The sequence below is a fragment of the Osmerus eperlanus genome, chromosome 1 (assembly GCF_963692335.1).
Source record: "Osmerus eperlanus chromosome 1, fOsmEpe2.1, whole genome shotgun sequence".
Classification (NCBI taxonomy): domain Eukaryota; kingdom Metazoa; phylum Chordata; class Actinopteri; order Osmeriformes; family Osmeridae; genus Osmerus; species Osmerus eperlanus.
The window spans coordinates 23,918,344-23,935,914 of record NC_085018.1 but is presented as its reverse complement, the minus strand read 5'-3'; the positions used below and the strand labels follow the sequence as shown (position 1 = coordinate 23,935,914).

At 47.4% G+C, this 17,571-nt stretch overlaps 1 protein-coding gene across 1 annotated transcript in view; it reads right to left on the bottom strand.

Annotated features, from left to right (window-relative positions):
• Nucleotides 1-17,571, bottom strand: part of LOC134028206 (voltage-dependent calcium channel subunit alpha-2/delta-3-like) — a 37,078-nt gene that overhangs the window by 14,854 nt on the left and 4,653 nt on the right. Inside the window, 11 exon segments of the mRNA XM_062471632.1 lie at nucleotides 2,376-2,454; nucleotides 5,023-5,136; nucleotides 7,216-7,305; nucleotides 7,436-7,510; nucleotides 7,933-8,083; nucleotides 8,231-8,290; nucleotides 8,795-8,911; nucleotides 8,913-8,937; nucleotides 10,362-10,524; nucleotides 14,958-15,017; nucleotides 17,011-17,127. Coding sequence (XP_062327616.1) covers nucleotides 2,376-2,454; nucleotides 5,023-5,136; nucleotides 7,216-7,305; nucleotides 7,436-7,510; nucleotides 7,933-8,083; nucleotides 8,231-8,290; nucleotides 8,795-8,911; nucleotides 8,913-8,937; nucleotides 10,362-10,524; nucleotides 14,958-15,017; nucleotides 17,011-17,127 — 1,051 coding nt within the window.

Genomic DNA, 17,571 nt, shown 5'->3' with positions numbered 1-17,571 from the left:
TGTGAGGGGGGGTGGAGGTGTGTGTGTGAGAGGGGAGGTGTGTGTGAGGGGGTGGAGGTGTGTGTGTGTGTGAGAGGGGGGGTGGAGGTGTGTGTGTGTGTGAGGGGAGGTGTGTGTGTGTGTGAGAGGGGAGGTGTGTGAGAGGGGGTGGAGGTGTGTGTGTGTGTGAGAGGGGGGGTGGAGGTGTGTGTGTGTGTGAGAGGGGAGGTGTGTGTTAGGGGGGGTGGAGGTGTGTGTGTGTGTGAGAGGGGAGGTGTGTGTGTGTGTGAGAGGGGAGGTGTGTGTGTGTGTGTGTGAGAGGGGAGGTGTGTGTGTGAGAGGGGAGGTGTGTGTGTGTGTGAGAGGGGGGGTGGAGGTGTGTGTGTGTGTGAGAGGGGAGGTGTGTGTGTGTGAGAGAGGGGAGGTGTGTGTGTGTGTGAGAGGGGAGGTGTGTGTGTGTGTGAGAGGGGAGGTGTGTGTGAGAGGGGAGGTGTGTGTGAGGGGGGGTGGAGGTGTGTGTGTGAGAGGGGGGGTGGAGGTGTGTGTGTGAGAGGGGGGGTGGAGGTGTGTGTGTGTGTGAGAGGGGAGGTGTGTGTGTGTGTGAGAGGGGAGGTGTGTGAGAGGGGGTGGAGGTGTGTGTGTGTGTGAGAGGGGGGGTGGAGGTGTGTGTGTGTGTGAGAGGGGAGGTGGAGGTGTGTGTGAGGGGGGGTGGAGGTGTGTGTGTGTGTGAGAGGGGGGGTGGAGGTGTGTGTGAGAGGGGAGGTGTGTGTGTGTGTGAGAGGGGAGGTGTGTGTGTGTGTGAGAGGGGAGGTGTGTATGTGAGAGGGGAGGTGTGTGTGTGTGTGAGAGGGGGGGTGGAGGTGTGTGTGTGTGTGAGAGGGGAGGTGTGTGTGTGTGAGAGAGGGGAGGTGTGTGTGTGTGTGAGAGGGGAGGTGTGTGTGTGTGTGAGAGGGGAGGTGTGTGTGTGTGTGAGAGGGTGTGTGTGTGTGTGTGTGTGTGTGTGAGAGAGGGTGTGTGTGTGTGTGTGTGTGTGTGTGTGAGAGGGGGGGTGTGTGTGTGTGTGTGTGAGAGGGGAGGTGTGTGTGTGAGAGGGGAGGTGTGTGTGTGTGTGTGTGTGTGTAAGAGGGGAGGTGTGTGTGTGTGTGTGTGAGAGGGGAGGTGTGTGTGTGTGTGTGTGAGAGGGTGTGTGTGTGTGTGTGTGAGAGGGGGTGGAGGTGTGTGTGTGTGTGAGAGGGGGGGTGGAGGTGTGTGTGTGTGTGTGTGAGAGGGGGTGGAGGTGTGTGTGTGTGTGAGAGGGGGGGTGGAGGTGTGTGTGTGTGTGTGTGAGAGGGGGTGGAGGTGTGTGTGTGTGTGTGTGAGAGGGGGTGGAGGTGTGTGTGAGAGGGGGTGGAGGTGTGTGTGTGTGTGAGAGGGGGGGTGGAGGTGTGTGTGTGTGTGTGTGAGAGGGGGTGGAGGTGTGTGTGTGTGTGTGTGAGAGGGGGTGGAGGTGTGTGTGTGTGTGTGAGAGGGGGTGGAGGTGTGTGTGTGTGTGTGTGAGAGGGGAGGTGTGTGTGTGTGTGTGTGTGAGTGAGAGGGGAGGTGTGTGTGTGTGTGTGTGTGTGTGTGTGAGAGGGGGTGGAGGTGTGTGTGTGTGTGTGTGTGTGTGAGAGGGGAGGTGTGTGTGTGTGTGTGAGAGAGAGGGGAGGTGTGTGTGTGTGTGTGTGTGCGTGTGAGAGGGGGTGGAGGTGCTCCGTCTCCCTCTGTAGAGGGCGCCCGTCCAGAGGGCAGAGGAGCGCGAACGGCCATCAGCTGGGAGCAGCCGGGGGGAAACACTCTGACAGGAAGAGGGATTAAGGTAGGCCCGACCTTTAACCTCCCCGCTCATGCTCCCCCCTCCCGTTTGTGTCACATGACAGCCCCTCTTCAGGAAGCGGTGCATCGACATGCACACTACTGAAACACTACAGTATAGAAACACACTGACCGTGTAGAAACACTACTGTATAGAAACACACTACTAAGCAGAAACACTACAGTTTAGAAACACAATACTAACATACACACACACACACACATACATACAAACAAACCCAACACACCCCTCCTGCTGTGATCGGTGGTTGTCATTCAACAGAGGTGATCGGTGGTTATCATTCAACAGAGGTGATCAGTGGTTATCATTCAACAGAGGTGATCAGTGGTTATCATTCAACAGAGGTGATCAGTGGTTATCATTCAACAGAGGTGATCAGTGGTTATCATTCAACAGAGGTGATCAGTGGTTATCATTCAACAGAGGTGATCAGTGGTTATCATTCAACAGAGGTGATCAGTGGTTATCATTCAACAGAGGTGATCAGTGGTTATCATTCAACAGAGGTGATCAGTGGTTATCATTCAACAGAGGTGACCCAAACCTTTGTTGGCACAGGCCATCCATTTGAGGTTATCAGCGAAGGCCGATTCTCGCCCAATCAGGTAAGGGAATATGCGCACCTATGCAAAGGACGTAGAGATGTCGTTAAATTTTCTGTGATCTAAATAGATAATAAATACACATATGCTCTCCGATGGGCCAACAGGGTGCTTCATCTTCCTGGCCTGATTCTATCTACTGTGTGTGTGTGTGTGTGTGTGTGTGTGTGTGTGTGTGTGTGTGTGTGTGTGTGTGTGTGTGTGTGTGTGTGTGTGCGTGTGTGTGAGTGTGTGTGTGTGTGTGTCTCTCTCTATGAGAGAATGTGAGTTTGCATGAGTTGGTGTGTTTGCACGGGGGTTTATGAAGGATGTGAGGGTGTATATGTGTGTGCCTATACAGTATATGTATGTATGTGTGTGTGTGCCAAAGGAGCACTGCCTTCACTGATGTGCATGTCTAGGAAAGACTATCCTTCTATCTTCCCCACTCCTTTGTGACTCTCTCATCCTCTCCCTCGTTCTCAGAACACAGCAGATATTTTGAGATGAGAAACTTTGCTCCTTATGGAAAACACATTTCTATGTCATCTATTTCTCCCAGTACCACACAGACGCTTGGTAGTGTAATCATGTGTGAGAGCTCTTGTCTTTCCAGCATCTTGTTGTTATCTATTCATGTGTTTCAACTGTCAAGCTTTTAAATAATGATGCCTCCACAGAGAAACCAAAGACAGACCACTGATTCTCTGGCACTTGTGGGGGCCAATCAGAAAGCTTGTTCTAGAAAACAAGGGGCAGTGTCCCAATGTCCCATTGGAGAGTGTAGTTTGTGTCTGACTCCATGCCAGTCCTGCACGCCTCATTGGCACCAGATGTCACGCTAAGCACATAGAAATCAAGGTGAAAGGCTGCCAAATAATGGCCCTCAGGGTATGTGAGGGGGGTTGGGGCGGACTGCCACATACTGCCCCGTTGTGCTGACACGCATATGTCAGAGAACGGAACAAAGGGCTCATGGCTGTTGTTTTTTTTACTGGGCTGTGAATGGCACAGCAGTCCATTTCATTTCAATTGTGTTTGGATAAAGGTTTTCACAAAGTCATTTGTTACTGAGGTTCAAACAAAAGAGCCCCGTGGTCAGGGGGAGGGAGAGAGGGAGAGGGAGGGAGAGAGAGATTGAGAGAGAGCAGGCAAGGGAGAGAGACTGAGATGGAGGACAGAGAGATTGCGAGAGAGAGAGAAAGGGAGGGAGGGAGGGAGAGAGCGAGAGGAGGGAGAGAGAGGGGGAGCGATTGAGGGAGAGAGGAGGGGAGGGAGAGACAGGGAGAGGGCAAGAGAGAGGGGGGAGAGGAGGAGGAGGAGAGAGGGAGCTAGCAAGCAAGAAGTACCGTAGCCTCTGCAAAAGGTAGAGAAATAAGAGCATGCAGAGAGAAACTGGAGCAGAAGTACTGGTGGACACAGTGACAGAGAGAAGGAAGAGGAGAGGGAGGTGGGGGAGGAGGTGGAGGTGGGGGAGGGAGGTGGGGGAGGAGGTGGAGGAATGGGAGGAGGTGGAGAGGGAGAGGGAGGTGGGGCAGGAGGTGGAGGTGGGGGAGGGAGGTGGGGGAGGAGGTGGAGAGGGAGAGGGAGGTGGGGGAGGAGGTGGAGAGGGAGGTGGGGGAGGAGGTGGAGGTGGGGGAGGGAGGTGGGGGAGGAGGTGGAGAGGGGGAGGGAGGTGGGGGAGGAGGTGGAGGAATGGGAGGAGGTGGAGAGGGAGAGGGAGGTGGGGCAGGAGGTGGAGGTGGGGGAGGGAGGTGGGGGAGGAGGTGGAGAGGGAGGTGGGGGAGGAGGTGGAGGTGGGGGAGGGAGGTGGGGGAGGAGGTGGAGGAATGGGAGGAGGTGGAGAGGGAGAGGGAGGTGGGGCAGGAGGTGGAGGTGGGGGAGGGAGGTGGGGGAGGAGGTGGAGAGGGAGAGGGAGGTGGGGGAGGAGGTGGAGGTGGGGGAGGGAGGTGGGGCAGGAGGTGGAGGTGGGGGAGGGAGGTGGGGGAGGAGGTGGAGGTGGGGGAGGGAGGTGGGGGAGGAGGTGGAGGAATGGGAGGAGGTGGAGAGGGAGAGGGAGGTGGGGCAGGAGGTGGAGGTGGGGGAGGGAGGTGGGGGAGGAGGTGGAGGTGGGGGAGGAGGGGGAGGTAGGGGAGAAGGGGGACCTCCGCTGACAGCCATCACAGGATGTGACCTCACTCTCCTCTTTACGAAGGTTCCGTACAGATTCCAGGTTGTGTTTTTCCAATCATTTATATATATTGCATTAATTAGATTATTGATATTGAATGTTTTAAACATGTTTGTGTAGAGGTGAAACCAAACTGATTGCTCAGGGGCCGAGCCTGTCCCAGAAACCCCTTCAGGGGAGAAATGACACGCTGTCGTGAGTCAGCATTTTCGAATCGTACACGTACGCTGTTATGAGTTATAGGAGTCATGTTGAGGGAGCCCTGGGTGCCCAATTCAATTTGACCCAATGTCTAGAAGGGAAACCCATCGGCCATATTGTATGTTACAACTGGTGACAAACTTGAAGGAGGGAGAGAGAGAGAGAGAGAGAGAGAGAGAGAGAGAGAGAGAGAGAGAGAGAGAGAGAACAAATGAAAGGGAGGACTCTAGCTGACCTACCTTCCTGTCAGGCCAGTTGTACTTGGCGAACACCTCATCATACATCTTCGTGGCTCCATCCGTCACCAGCATGATGGCCTGACTACACACACTGCCCCGGCCTGTCTGGTTGAACTACACACAGAGAACACACACTTACACAAAGATACACACAGGCACACACAACACACACAATTAAAACACACGTCTGCAAAACACACTTAAGCACAGCTTAGCACTGGTTTAAATCAGGATCACTTGGGTGTCTGTCAGTCTGCAGCACATCAGATTGTGGCCTGAAAGATTTATAACAGATCAATACTGTAATTAAACCTCATCAATGCTTCTCATATCAAAGTCAATACTGGTGTATACTGCTGACGATGGGTCTACTGTGGGATGTCACCATCTTTATGGACATGATGATGTCCAATACTGGTGCCCACAAGGTCTTTAGCTAAACAAAAACACAGATAATCTCTTTGTAAATAAAGTCGCAGGCTAATCTGATGGCGGAAGATGCATGGCCATGATTAACTGGCGTATTGACCTGTGACAGAAACACAGCACTATTACAAACTGCTGAGCACCACGGACCACTCTGCTGGGAGAGGTCTACACACTCTACACACACACACACACACACACAAATACACACACACACACACACACACACACACACACACACTCTACACATCCACACTCTACACACACATGCAAATCATTCATACATGCTCAAACACCCAAGGGCATGCATGATGCGGCCGACATACACAAACCTAAGAACAGTGGTCTTGCGTAATACACATAGCAGATGATCACATGGGTTGACGTTGCACATAAAAACACCTGTCAGACTACAGACATCCTCATAGTTAAACAGCATGCAGTCCAGACAGTGTAGGGAGCAAACTGCTCAAAAGTGAGCTGTGGGGGTCAGATGGCTGAGTGGTTAGGGAGTCGGGCTATTAATCAGAAGGTTGTTGGTTCGATTCCCGGTTGTGCCGAATGATGTTTTGTCCTTCACCCTACTTGCCTCGGGGGAATGTCCCTGTACTTACTGTAAATCGCACTGGATAAGAGCGTCTGCTAAATGACTAAATGTAAATGAAACATACCATTTGAAATAATGAAACTTATATGTTTCGTAACTGTTTGGCTTTTTTTTTTTCTCTCTCTCAGGAACTTTGCCTCAATGCATTTATACAGGCCCTATCTAAGACATGGACCTGATAGGTCAACCAAATACAACCAAAACACTTTCCAGGAACTCTTCATTGGATCTGAGATTTTTTTTTAAACAACGGTCCCAGTTCAAATCCAATCACACTCAGAGCGTAATCATGTTTTCATTTGAAAGAGAAAGGGTTGAAGCTATGGCTAGCTATCTTATTACCATATTCATTGCGGTGGGCTTTAATTAATCTGACAAATGCAGACGCGGAAACCGCACTCCCTGAGCCGCGAAGTGGCGCGGCAGGCGCTAGCCTGAACACGGGCAGATAAAAGGAGAGAGCTTCGGCTCCTGGTCTTATCAGCTTGGTTTTCCAGTCACCCGACACCATTCATCAACGCTCTTAATTAGAATCATTAATCACCCTTGTGTCTGCGCTTGCGGAGCAGAACTAGCGTGTTGGTGAAGCGTTGCGACGACTGGGACACGCGCCGCGAAATACCTCAGCTCTCGAACGCATTCCGAATTTAGAGAACGCATTCCGAATTTAGAACGATGGCCTGTTTTTATATACTGATATGATTCAATTGAAATGCGGAAACATTGTGTTCCAGAACAGTTAATGACTGGTTCTTAAGGGTCATTGAAGTGAAGTTGTTCTCAAGTTGAAATCTGAGCTGTTTTATTTATTTTTACCTGCATTAAACAATAGCATAACGTGTAGCTGATGTACTGCATCTAACCCTACAGTACATGAACAGTAACACAACTGAAAACATGAACGAAAGTAACTCAGGGGGAGTCAGATGGCTAAGCGGTTAGGGATATTACTCAGAAGGTTGCCGGTTTGATTCCCAGCCATGCTAAAAATGACGTTGTGTCCTTGGGCAAGGCACTTGCCTCGGGGGAATGTCCCTGTACTTACTGTAAATCGCTTGCTCTGGATAAGAGCGTCTGATAAATGACTACATGTAAACTCAATCAAATGACAGGAGAAACGACAGAACGGTGGCGCAAACAGAAAGTACATTCAAACGTACCTCCCGCAGAATGGTGAACGCCTCTGCCAGCGCATCGCCCAGTAAACCGATCCCCTTGGCAAACAGCTTATCCAGATGCTCGCGGAAATGCTAACAAGATATTGAGGTAGAAGATGTACACAGGAAAAAAAACAGATAGTAAACAGGTGGTAGTCAAACACAGTCACAGGAATGTGACCTGCAAACGCCCCTGTGGAAGTGAGAGAGCGGAGGGACTTACGTCTTTGTTGGTTCTGTCAGCTCGTACCAAGGTTCCATTAAGACAAGGTTCCACGTAGCGGATCTCCTGATTGTACTGAGAACACAGACACACACACACACGTAGGGAATATTGTGGTTGTACTGAGAACACACAAACACACACATACACACAAACAAACACGCACAAGGCGTGCGTGGATCTTTTGGTTGTACTGGTATCGCACACACACAGGGGTGCGTATGCAGGGTTTAGATACGAGAGGACGCTACAGATGCCCTAGTTCGTTCACTGTTACGCAAATCAATCCGTCTTTCAATAACATCAAGAGGCAGGAAGCCGAGTGGCAAACACACGCGCATGAACCCCAAGAGGCAGGAAGCCGAGTGGCAAACACACGCGCATGAACCCCAAGAGGCAGGAAGCCGAGTGGCAAACACACGCGCATGAACCCCAAGAGGCAGGAAGCAGAGCCGCCCGAGCCGTGAACCACATCGCAGCTGTGCGTGCAGACGTACAGCGAGGATGTTGAAGAAGTCGTCGTCGCCCAGCGTGTCCAGGATGGAGGAGACGGTCTGCCGGGCGATGGTCAGCCTCAGGCCCTTCATGCTGCCGCTCACGTCCACCAGGATCACCACGTCCTTGGGCGAGGTCGCCGCCTGGATGTACCTGCGGCGCGGAGGGGAAAGAAAACACAAGGTGGTTTCACCTCCAGAGTCTTTCTCTGACGAGCCAGTCAAGCCACGCTGCCGGAGATACCGCCGCAGTTCACATGCAGCTGTGGCTCGTTGGCCGGGTCGCCGTCTGTCGTCGTACCATTTCCTGTTCCTGCAGTCGAAGGCGATCACCCCGTGCTCGTCCGGATGCCATTTGACCCTGGGGGGGGGGGGGGGGGCGGAGAAAAAAACCTCTGCTTTATCCAAAGAACAATAACAGCTTCTAACTTTATCATGACTGTGTATTATCCAATCACATTACATCTCTACCACAGTGAGTTACCGCCCTTAACCCCCTGTTACAGTTAGCTGGACCTCTAATGGTTCTGTTGGGGTTCAGTGACTTTGGACCACATTTTAATATGGTGCTGGAGCCCCCTTGGCACAGTCTGATTAATTTGCTTCAGAACATGTATGCATCCTCTCTGATGGACTGTAAAATTACAAAATCACCCTTTTTATTCATTCCCTTTCATTCTGGTCTCATTTGTTTTAGGTGCTCCTACTGTGCACTGTGCACACCTCCACACAGACACCAAACACAGATACACACCAGCCACACATATGAATGCACTCACAAAGAGCACAGGCACTAACACACATACACATGCAGAGGCACACAAACTGTATGTACGCACACACACACACACACACACACACACACACTTCAATCTCACCGGGGTACTGTCTGAAGAAGCCCTTGGCACTGCCAAAGTATTGCCATATAAGTGATGGGTCTCTCTCAAAGTTGTCCACAAACACTTTGTTCAGGGCTTCAGACATACACTCCATTTACAATGTCAGGATCTGAGAGAGAGAGAAAGAGAGAGAGAGAGACTAAGGACTGCTGTGTGTCCAATACACATTAAAACACAGCAAAAGGTTAGTCAAGTTCTGGTACCACCTTCAACAGACTTAGCAAAGATCTACAGTTATCTTAGAGTTATATAAAAAGTTGTAAGCTATACCAAGTCCCAAAGTGGGATGCCCTACATACATTTATTTTACTATTTGATTTACTACTCATTAAAAATGTCCAATTACAGTAATCATGTGAGAATTAATCAAATGACAGTATTAAAGTGATCGTTTTTTTGTTAATAAAATCTGAAAACATCATGCAAGTCCACTTAAACATAAAACTCCAACTGCCAAGTTGTCTCCAAACACTAAAGACAGAAAAACACTTAAAAGTCGAATCCAGACCTCATAATAAAGATTTAATATAAATTCAACAATAAACTTTACATGGAACTAAATAATTTATCAGGTAATTAAAACAAAAAACAGGAGAGATAGAAAAATAGAAAGAATAGCGAGAGAGCAGGGGGTGAGTCGATGGAGAGCAGCACAGAGAAGTGTAGAGCATGGGGGCTGGAGAAGGGAGACTACCATATGTAACGTAGCATGGCAACAATCATAATCACCATCGGAGACTACATATGTAACGTAGCATGGCAACAATCATAATCACCATCGTGTTGGCGGAAACACGTCTACAGGAGTGGGGGGCACAATGACACTTGCCCTGCTATTGACCCCTGGGTGGATGGGGACAATGGTGTGACTAAATCACCTCCTCCTCCCTGCCTTCTCCCTGTCTGTCTTTTGTCTCTGGGACAGAGAGAAGGGGAAAGTGATGAGGAGGCCATTACGTCCTAACAAAGGGAGTGTGTGTGTGTGTGTGTGTGGGGGGGGGTGGGGTTGACACAGAGAGAGAGAGAGAGAGAGAGAGAGAGAGAGAGAGAGAGAGAGAGAGGGGGACAGAAAGAGGGACAGAGAGAGGGACAGAGGGAGAGAGAGAGAGAAGAGAGAGAGAGAGAGAGAGAGAGAGAGAGAGAGAGAGAGAGAGAGAGAGAGAGAGAAGAGAGAGAGAGAGAGAGAGAGAGAGAGAGAGAGAGAGAGAGAGAGAGAGAGAGAGAGGGAGAGAGGTGACACACTGGAGCTAAGGCTCTAGAAGAACCCCTGTCAACATCTTTGAAAGTCTCTGTTGACTCCCTCTGTTCCAGCTCTGACTCATGCTGGAGCTGAGTGAATCACTCACATGAAACAACTTCCATCCATCAAAAGGCCTCTTTCTTACAGTGAAACAAACACTAACAAACCAAAAATACCTTAAAAAAAAAAGTAGGTTTCAATATATTATTGGGGTTATGTGTTCAATACTGGAAAAAAAAACACTGAAAAAACACTTTTTACATCAACACAGGTGTGGTTCCTGTGTGCTGTACCTTTGTTGTACATGTTGGTGGGCACCTGGACCACACTGAGGCTGAGGTTGACTGACAGGTTGTTGAAGTGGTCGTTGGGCTCCAGGAGGAACTCTCCTCCCAGCTCCACACTGTTCCCTTCGTTGTCCACCTCGTTGATCAGCACTGCGTTGAAGTACTCGTACTGGTGGGGAATAACAACGTCACAATCTGGTCAAAGGTCTCGAGATGTTTACGTTAGGGAAACATGGGAAGACACATTTTTCACTCCTCTCTTGCCCACGTCCAGGTTCGAACTAGTCTCTAATAAACCCAGTTGTATCCAGTTACGCCAACGTAAAACTATGGTACATACATGTGTACAGTATGTACATACCAGTGAGTGTAGAGTGTTTGTATGTGTGTGTAGAGTGTGTGTAGAGTGTGTGTGTGTGTATGTGTGTGTATATGTGTGCCTGTGTCTGTATGTGTGTGTGTCTGTGTGTGCGTGTGCAGAGAGAACTGATGCTGCTTAGCTTCCTGAGTGCTCTGGATTGGAGGTCAGGAGCAATCTGACTTCCTGTAAAGTGCAGCTCCAGTGTTTGATTAGCCCGTCCTTCACTGGCTGCTCCCTCAGACCCCGTTTACAGGAGAGACTCTCTCATTCTGTCTAAGCAGCCCCCAGCTCAGGGCTGACTGTGTCCCCCTGGGTGTGTGTGTGTGTGACTTTAGGGAGTGTGTGTATGTTTGGGTGTGTGAGTGCCTGTGTGTGTGTGTGTGTGTGGGGGGGGTGACTTTAGGGAGTGTGTGTATGTTTGGGTGTGTGAGTGCCTGTGTGTGTGTGTGTGTGGGGGGGGGTTAGGGAGTGTGTGTTTTTGTGTGCGTGAGTGACTGTGTGTTTGTGTGTGTGGATGAGTTTAGGGAGTGTGTGTTTGTGTGAGTACATGTGTGTGTGGGTTTGGGCAGTGTGTGTGCATGTATGTGCGTGAGTGCATGTGTGAGCGTGTGCACGTGATAGACATTGTGGCGTACTGGGCTGAAGCCATGCACGCATCACCATAAAGCAGCTCCTGACAGCTCATACCATGCCTGAGCGCCCCTCTGACAGGCCAACACACGGGAGGGGGGAGGGGAGGGGAGGGGAGAGAGAGAGAGAGAGAGAGAGAGAGAGAGAGAGAGAGAGAGAGAGAGAGAGAGAGAGAGAGAGAGAGAGAGAGAGAGAGAGAGAGAGAGAGAGAGAGAGAAAAAAAGACAGGGAGGAGAGAGTGAGGGTGAGGGAGAGGGAGAGAGGTGTGGAGAGACAACGTGCATGCTCAGCAGAACTGATAGTCGCTGTAGAGAGGCACGGTAACCACAGGGGTTGTTACTGTAGAGCAGGGCCAGGGGACACTGCACTTCCCAGAGACGCTCCACTAACTCTTGCTGCAGCACAAGAGGCCTGGCGCTGTAGGACTGAGCCCGCTCTGCCTGATGGGCCCTACTCTGCAGCTATGTGAGGGGCCCCATACTGCAGCAGTGTGAGGGGCCCTATACTGCAGCCATGATGGCTCCTGTACTCCCAGTCCTACCCTGAGTACACGTGGGCCTGTGGTGCTGCAGAGAGGTGGGGTCTATGCTGCAGTGCTGCATGGGGGACTCCAGACAGAACAGGTATTGAAAGGGCTCCTTCATTGAGGTTTTTGCTACCATTGAAGGTGCTTATTAATTTCTCTGCAGACACATCCTCCTTACAAACTCTCTGGGATTCAAACTGATTTTCAGAGGTAATGGTTTAGCCAATATAAACAAAATTAACCATCAAACAAAACAATTTGATGAAATATAATGCAGCACTCTCTTTGTGTATTGGCAATGCTTGTTGACAATACTCCCTCTTAAGGGATCTATTTTGTGATCAAAACTATTAAGAAAAAGAACATAAGAAAATCCTGCAGGGTAGGCCTAGCAACATATTTGGAATTTCTTATGACGGTAATATCACTATTGGAAATGTTTTTTACATAGTATTTTCAGGCTAACATGGGCTTAATAAGGTCTATGAAATATACAAAAATCTACTATTAATTATGTTGTGGAGAAGATGCCTTCCAATGTTCAGCAACTTTTTTTTTTGTGGACTGAGAAAAATGGCCAGAGCGGCGTACGTTCTCGTTTGACAGCCCACTAAAACATGGCCTTTTTTATTACTCGATCAACAAAAAAACAAGTGGTCAACAGACTTTAAACGTTGTGTGCGTCATAAATAGGCTAACCTATGTTTTGCAATTTAGTAAGGCAACTGAACAATTTAAGAATTAAACTGAACTAGGCTATTACCTACCTATAGGCGAATGCAAAAATAGTTCCTCCCGATATATTTCACAGTGCGGAATGAGATCGGGTCAGTGAAAACGAGACGTGCGGTATGACATACCCAGCCCATTCAGACCTGGCATGGGATCATTACACTGGAAGGTTGCACGCCCTTGGACTTGCCCTTTGGATACGCGTTGCATAGTATAGCGTAACCTATAACATAGGGAACTTTATTTAGGCAACATAAGACGGGTAAGATAAGAAAAGTGATCCTATCTCGCCGTGACCGGGCGATTGGTCCATGAAAAATACATGCTGTCAAAAAAATGACCAGCGTTTAATAAAATGATGCGGCATGCAATATTACATTACGATAAGACCATCATCATCAGGTACATTTTGTATGTACTTACTTTTTAATATTTGTAAACTTATTTAAAGGCGAAGTAGCAACATTTTACGAAACTGTCGAATTTAAAGTCCAAAGACAAAACATTCTGGATGGCTGCATTTTTGACCGATTGATGGCAATAATATAAATACCTAAATTGATTTAATAAGTCAAGTATTAAAAAGTGCAAACTAATAAAATGCTACATACTGAATAAAAAAAATACAGGTAAACTGTAACTCCATCTTGTATAGGTTATAACGTGCAATAACACTGAGATGATAATCCAGTCATATTAATACGAGTATTCCATGCAGTAATATGAAATTATTTTCGTAGGCAATCATATGATCGTATTTATTTAAACCCATTTTCTTTCTTTTTTATAAGAGAACAGAAAATGATACAAATGGCATTCATTTTCTATTCTGGACAGTTTTAAACGTAGATTATTCACACGACCACCATAGAAAAGGCGGGAAAGCAATGAGGCGACCAGCATCTATTCATGTTATGGAAATGCTTATATCAACTGAAAACGGTCGCCATTATTTTAAAGTGTTTTGTTGCCAGAGTGAGTTTCCAATTTCTACAAGCAGAAAAGTGGAACAATGCACTGTGCACAAGAGTTCCATCTATCTTTGTCCACGGGAGAGAGAGAGATAGTGAGTGAGTGAGAGAGAGAGAGAGGGAGACAGAGAGAGAGAGAGAGAGAGAGAGAGAGAGAGAGAGGGAGAGAGAGAGAGAGAGAGGGCGAGAGAGAGAGAGAGTCCCCACTATGACAGAATTACTGCATTTCCCCCGCATAGGCAGAGGAAAGCTCACTGCGCCAAAGAAAATAACAAGAAACCAATAGCCTAAGAATTGTGTCTGCAGCTGTAAACAAATAACGTCCTTTAGAGAAAATAATGGCCAACGCTTACGACTACAGACACCACACCGGAATGTGTGAACCGACAATGAAGGAGAAAAATCTCAGATTTGAATGCACCAACGTTCAAATCCTTGTTTTGTATGTTCCCATGACTGTAAACTAGGAACGGCCTATATGCAAATGAACAAAGCACATTATCAAAATGAAGAAATGTCCAATGCCAAATTTCATTTAAAAATTCATTAAAATAAACTAGTATTTTTTTTGTTATCTGTGGACTATGTAGTCTATGTGTCTATGTAGTCTATGTAGTCTACCCACTATGTCGTGATGTACTGGTGGATAAGCTGCATTTTATCTGTTTGCTTTCATCCAAAACAGACCCAACCCCCAGTCCACAATGACAGCCTCATGAACAGCTTGAATTATAATCATAGACAATCAGTGTGAGTTATGGCAGACACTATAGTTTTCTTCAGTCTATGCAGTGTTGCTTATTAAGGAAGCTTTATGTATCAACTGCCTGACAGGGCATTAATGTGAAGGACAACAGCATGGCCACCAGGGCCAGTCTCCTCGGCACCTCCTCTGCACCTCCTCTGCACCTCTTCTGCACCTCTTCTGCACCTCCTCGCCTGGTCCTCCAGCACACCGCTGAAGAGCCAGGCCTACTCGTCTTCTTCTGTGGTTTTCCTTGAACACTGCTATTTGTTTCCACTCCCACACTCTTCCGTGGTTTTGCATTTTGCATTTTAATAGGGGTTAATTAAGTGCTGAGTGTTGTTACATCAATCTCAGGAGCAGGAATAAAAACAAACTTAGATGTCTTGGAAGATGTATTGTAAACAACAGAGCAAACATGACTGTGGTCCGATTCTGTCTTGTGAACAACTCTCACATTGCTTTGTTACAACCCTACCTGGCTTTTTTCTCCGGCAGTTCTTTCGCTAAATTAGCCAGTTATACTGCTGATATACACCCCTCTGTGTTTCCAACTTTCCTCTCCTGCGCTTTCTCATTCACCTGGATCTGGTTTCTCTCCTCTGTTCCCCAGCAGCTCCCAGCATGCAGCTCCTACCTGCAGGTCTGGGTTCTCCTCATGCTGCAGATGAGCCTCTTCTGCAGCCTCCACAAGACGCTGGGAGAGAGAGGAGAGAGAGAGGGAGGAGAGAGAGGTGAGAGAGAGGGGAGAGAGAGAGGAGAGAGAAAGAGGAGAGAGAGAGGAGAGAGAGGAGAGAGAGAGGAGAGAGAGAGAGGAGAGAGAGAGAGGAGAGAGAGAGGAGAGAGAGAGGAGAGAGAGGGAGAGATAGAGAGGAAGGAGAGAGAGAGAGGGAAAGAGAGAGAGAGAGGACAGAGGGACAGAGGGACAAAGGAGATAAGTGGGAGAGGCAGAATGGAACTACATCATTAAAACAACATTTAAACTCAGCACATCAAGCTAAAATTTATATTTGACCCAGCCCAACGTCAGAGACAGGACACCCCCTGTGGGGCTGGCCATTCCCTGGCCTGCTGTAACTCTAGCTGTTAAATCTATTATACTAGAGGGTGTAGGAGAGGGTTGTGCCATTGTCCAACAGATAAGGACTCCTAGATGCTTAGGGGACAAGCAACGTCCTTCAAACTTCACAAAATCTTTTTCTACTTTCACACACATTTCCCCCAAAAATTGACATAGGCTATGGTATCTCTACAAAGGCTATATTATTACAAGGCAAAATGTTCCCAAAAAGATTAAATGGTCTGCAATTAAAGACAAAAAAATATGTTTTTATTTAGACCATATTCTTTTCAAATATAGGCTATGGCCAATCCCTGTAAGCGAAAGACTTGACATGTGAGAAGGGCGGACTTTCTTGCCGTAAAAAGTTAAAGGACGCAAAACACATGTGCACAATATTGGCTATATGTGCCAGCAATAAATGATTGATAGGCAATTTACGTGACCAGGAACAATATTTCGTGACTTGCAATACCCTCTCTACAATATCACCTTTCTTGAAATGTGCTTGCCGGCGTGTTTTGGAGAAAAGTCTGAACACCTATGGCCAACACAGTCACCGGTGCTGTTCCTGAGCAGGTAATTAAAAACTGTCGACTAAGCAAAAATATTGTAGCAACGCAAACAGAATTGAGTCATTGCGCGACGTCTTTGACAGTTCAATTTAATTCATTTTAGCCCTACGCATTTCAGTGCTGAGATTGAATCGTCAGCAATAGCCGACGGCTAGGCCTACTGAAAATAAAGTAAAACGGATAAACGTGGACAAATATTTGAGCACTAAACTCCATCAAAAAGTAGTCACATTGGACTTCATCAGCAACAACCGAATTAAATACCAAACATTAAATTGTATAACATTTTATTCGTTGAATAATGTTGTTGTGACGACAAATACAACATTACCCTTAACATAATTACATTATTTGAAATGATTTCACCTCAATATGTTTTAAAAATGTCCCTTTCTAATTTATAATTGAGGCCTTGCCATCCACACACGGACGTTGTAGGTAGGCTGCTTTAGAATTACAGGCAGGCAGCCTGTACGGAGCGGTGAGATCTGGCAAGTAAAGATAAACGCTATCATCCCGTACAACTGTCCGGGAGTTACCAATTAAAATAGGTGACATATACCTCCCCGCTCCGCTCCCACATAAATGTATCACGGCTTTATCTGTCACGGCCTCAGACGATGGGATAATGGCGAGGTAAAGTGTTGGCCTACACTCCCGGATGTGACACCAATGTTGTAATTGCCACCCGTGACAAACTATGCGCTAGTCACACGGGTTATGAATGATTTAAACACCACGTCACCGGTTCAAGACAAATATATAGGTTGTACAAAAAAAGGTCTAGGTCAACAGGCAGATAGGCTACTGCTAATAATTAGGTGTAATGACAATTGTTGTTGACAATTAGGCCAATTTAACACTTGTAAAAAAAAATTTTTTAAACCCTCACAAGTTGTAGTTTCAGATCAGATGTTGTAATGTTTTTTCTCACAAATTTAGGTTAACTCAGTAGCCTATGTTTTCGGGGGAAAATCCCCACATTGATTTTTTACTACTTTTGTAGTGGAAGCCCAACAATAAAATAGGATGACTTTGCAGATAAGATGACTTACCCGCGTCGCCTCCGCTTTTCTCCGAAACATTTCTTCCATCCTCTGCGCCAAGGTTTTCACCAGTTTAACGCCATCAATTTCCTCCACCCTGACAGACTTCTCAAATTCTTTGTATTTCTGTGAATGTAAAGACAACAGCTTTTATTTTGATTCTTTTTAGTCAAGCACAGAACAGTGAAGTAATATGCTCTTGTGGACATAACAGTCATTTGTGCTACACGACAGGGTTTTTAGATACGTAATAATCTAATTATTGGACACCTGCAATCAACTTAAGCCCCAAACCCCAAACCGAAGTAGTCTAAGAGTAGGTTATGTCTTTGAGAAATTGTGAATTTAAAGTTGAATTTGACAGTTTAACAAGAGTGTGGTATATGGTAGGTCTATGCTGCTATTGAATTCACTAAAACCTAGCCCACGTGTCTTAGAATTATAGGTTTGTAGACAGAACTGTTGGCTCTATTTTCTCACACACATTAAATGAAGAAATTACAACACCTCTTATTTTCACCCTGGGAAACCGCATGTAAATTTAACAAACCGTGTCTCAGAGACAGGTTG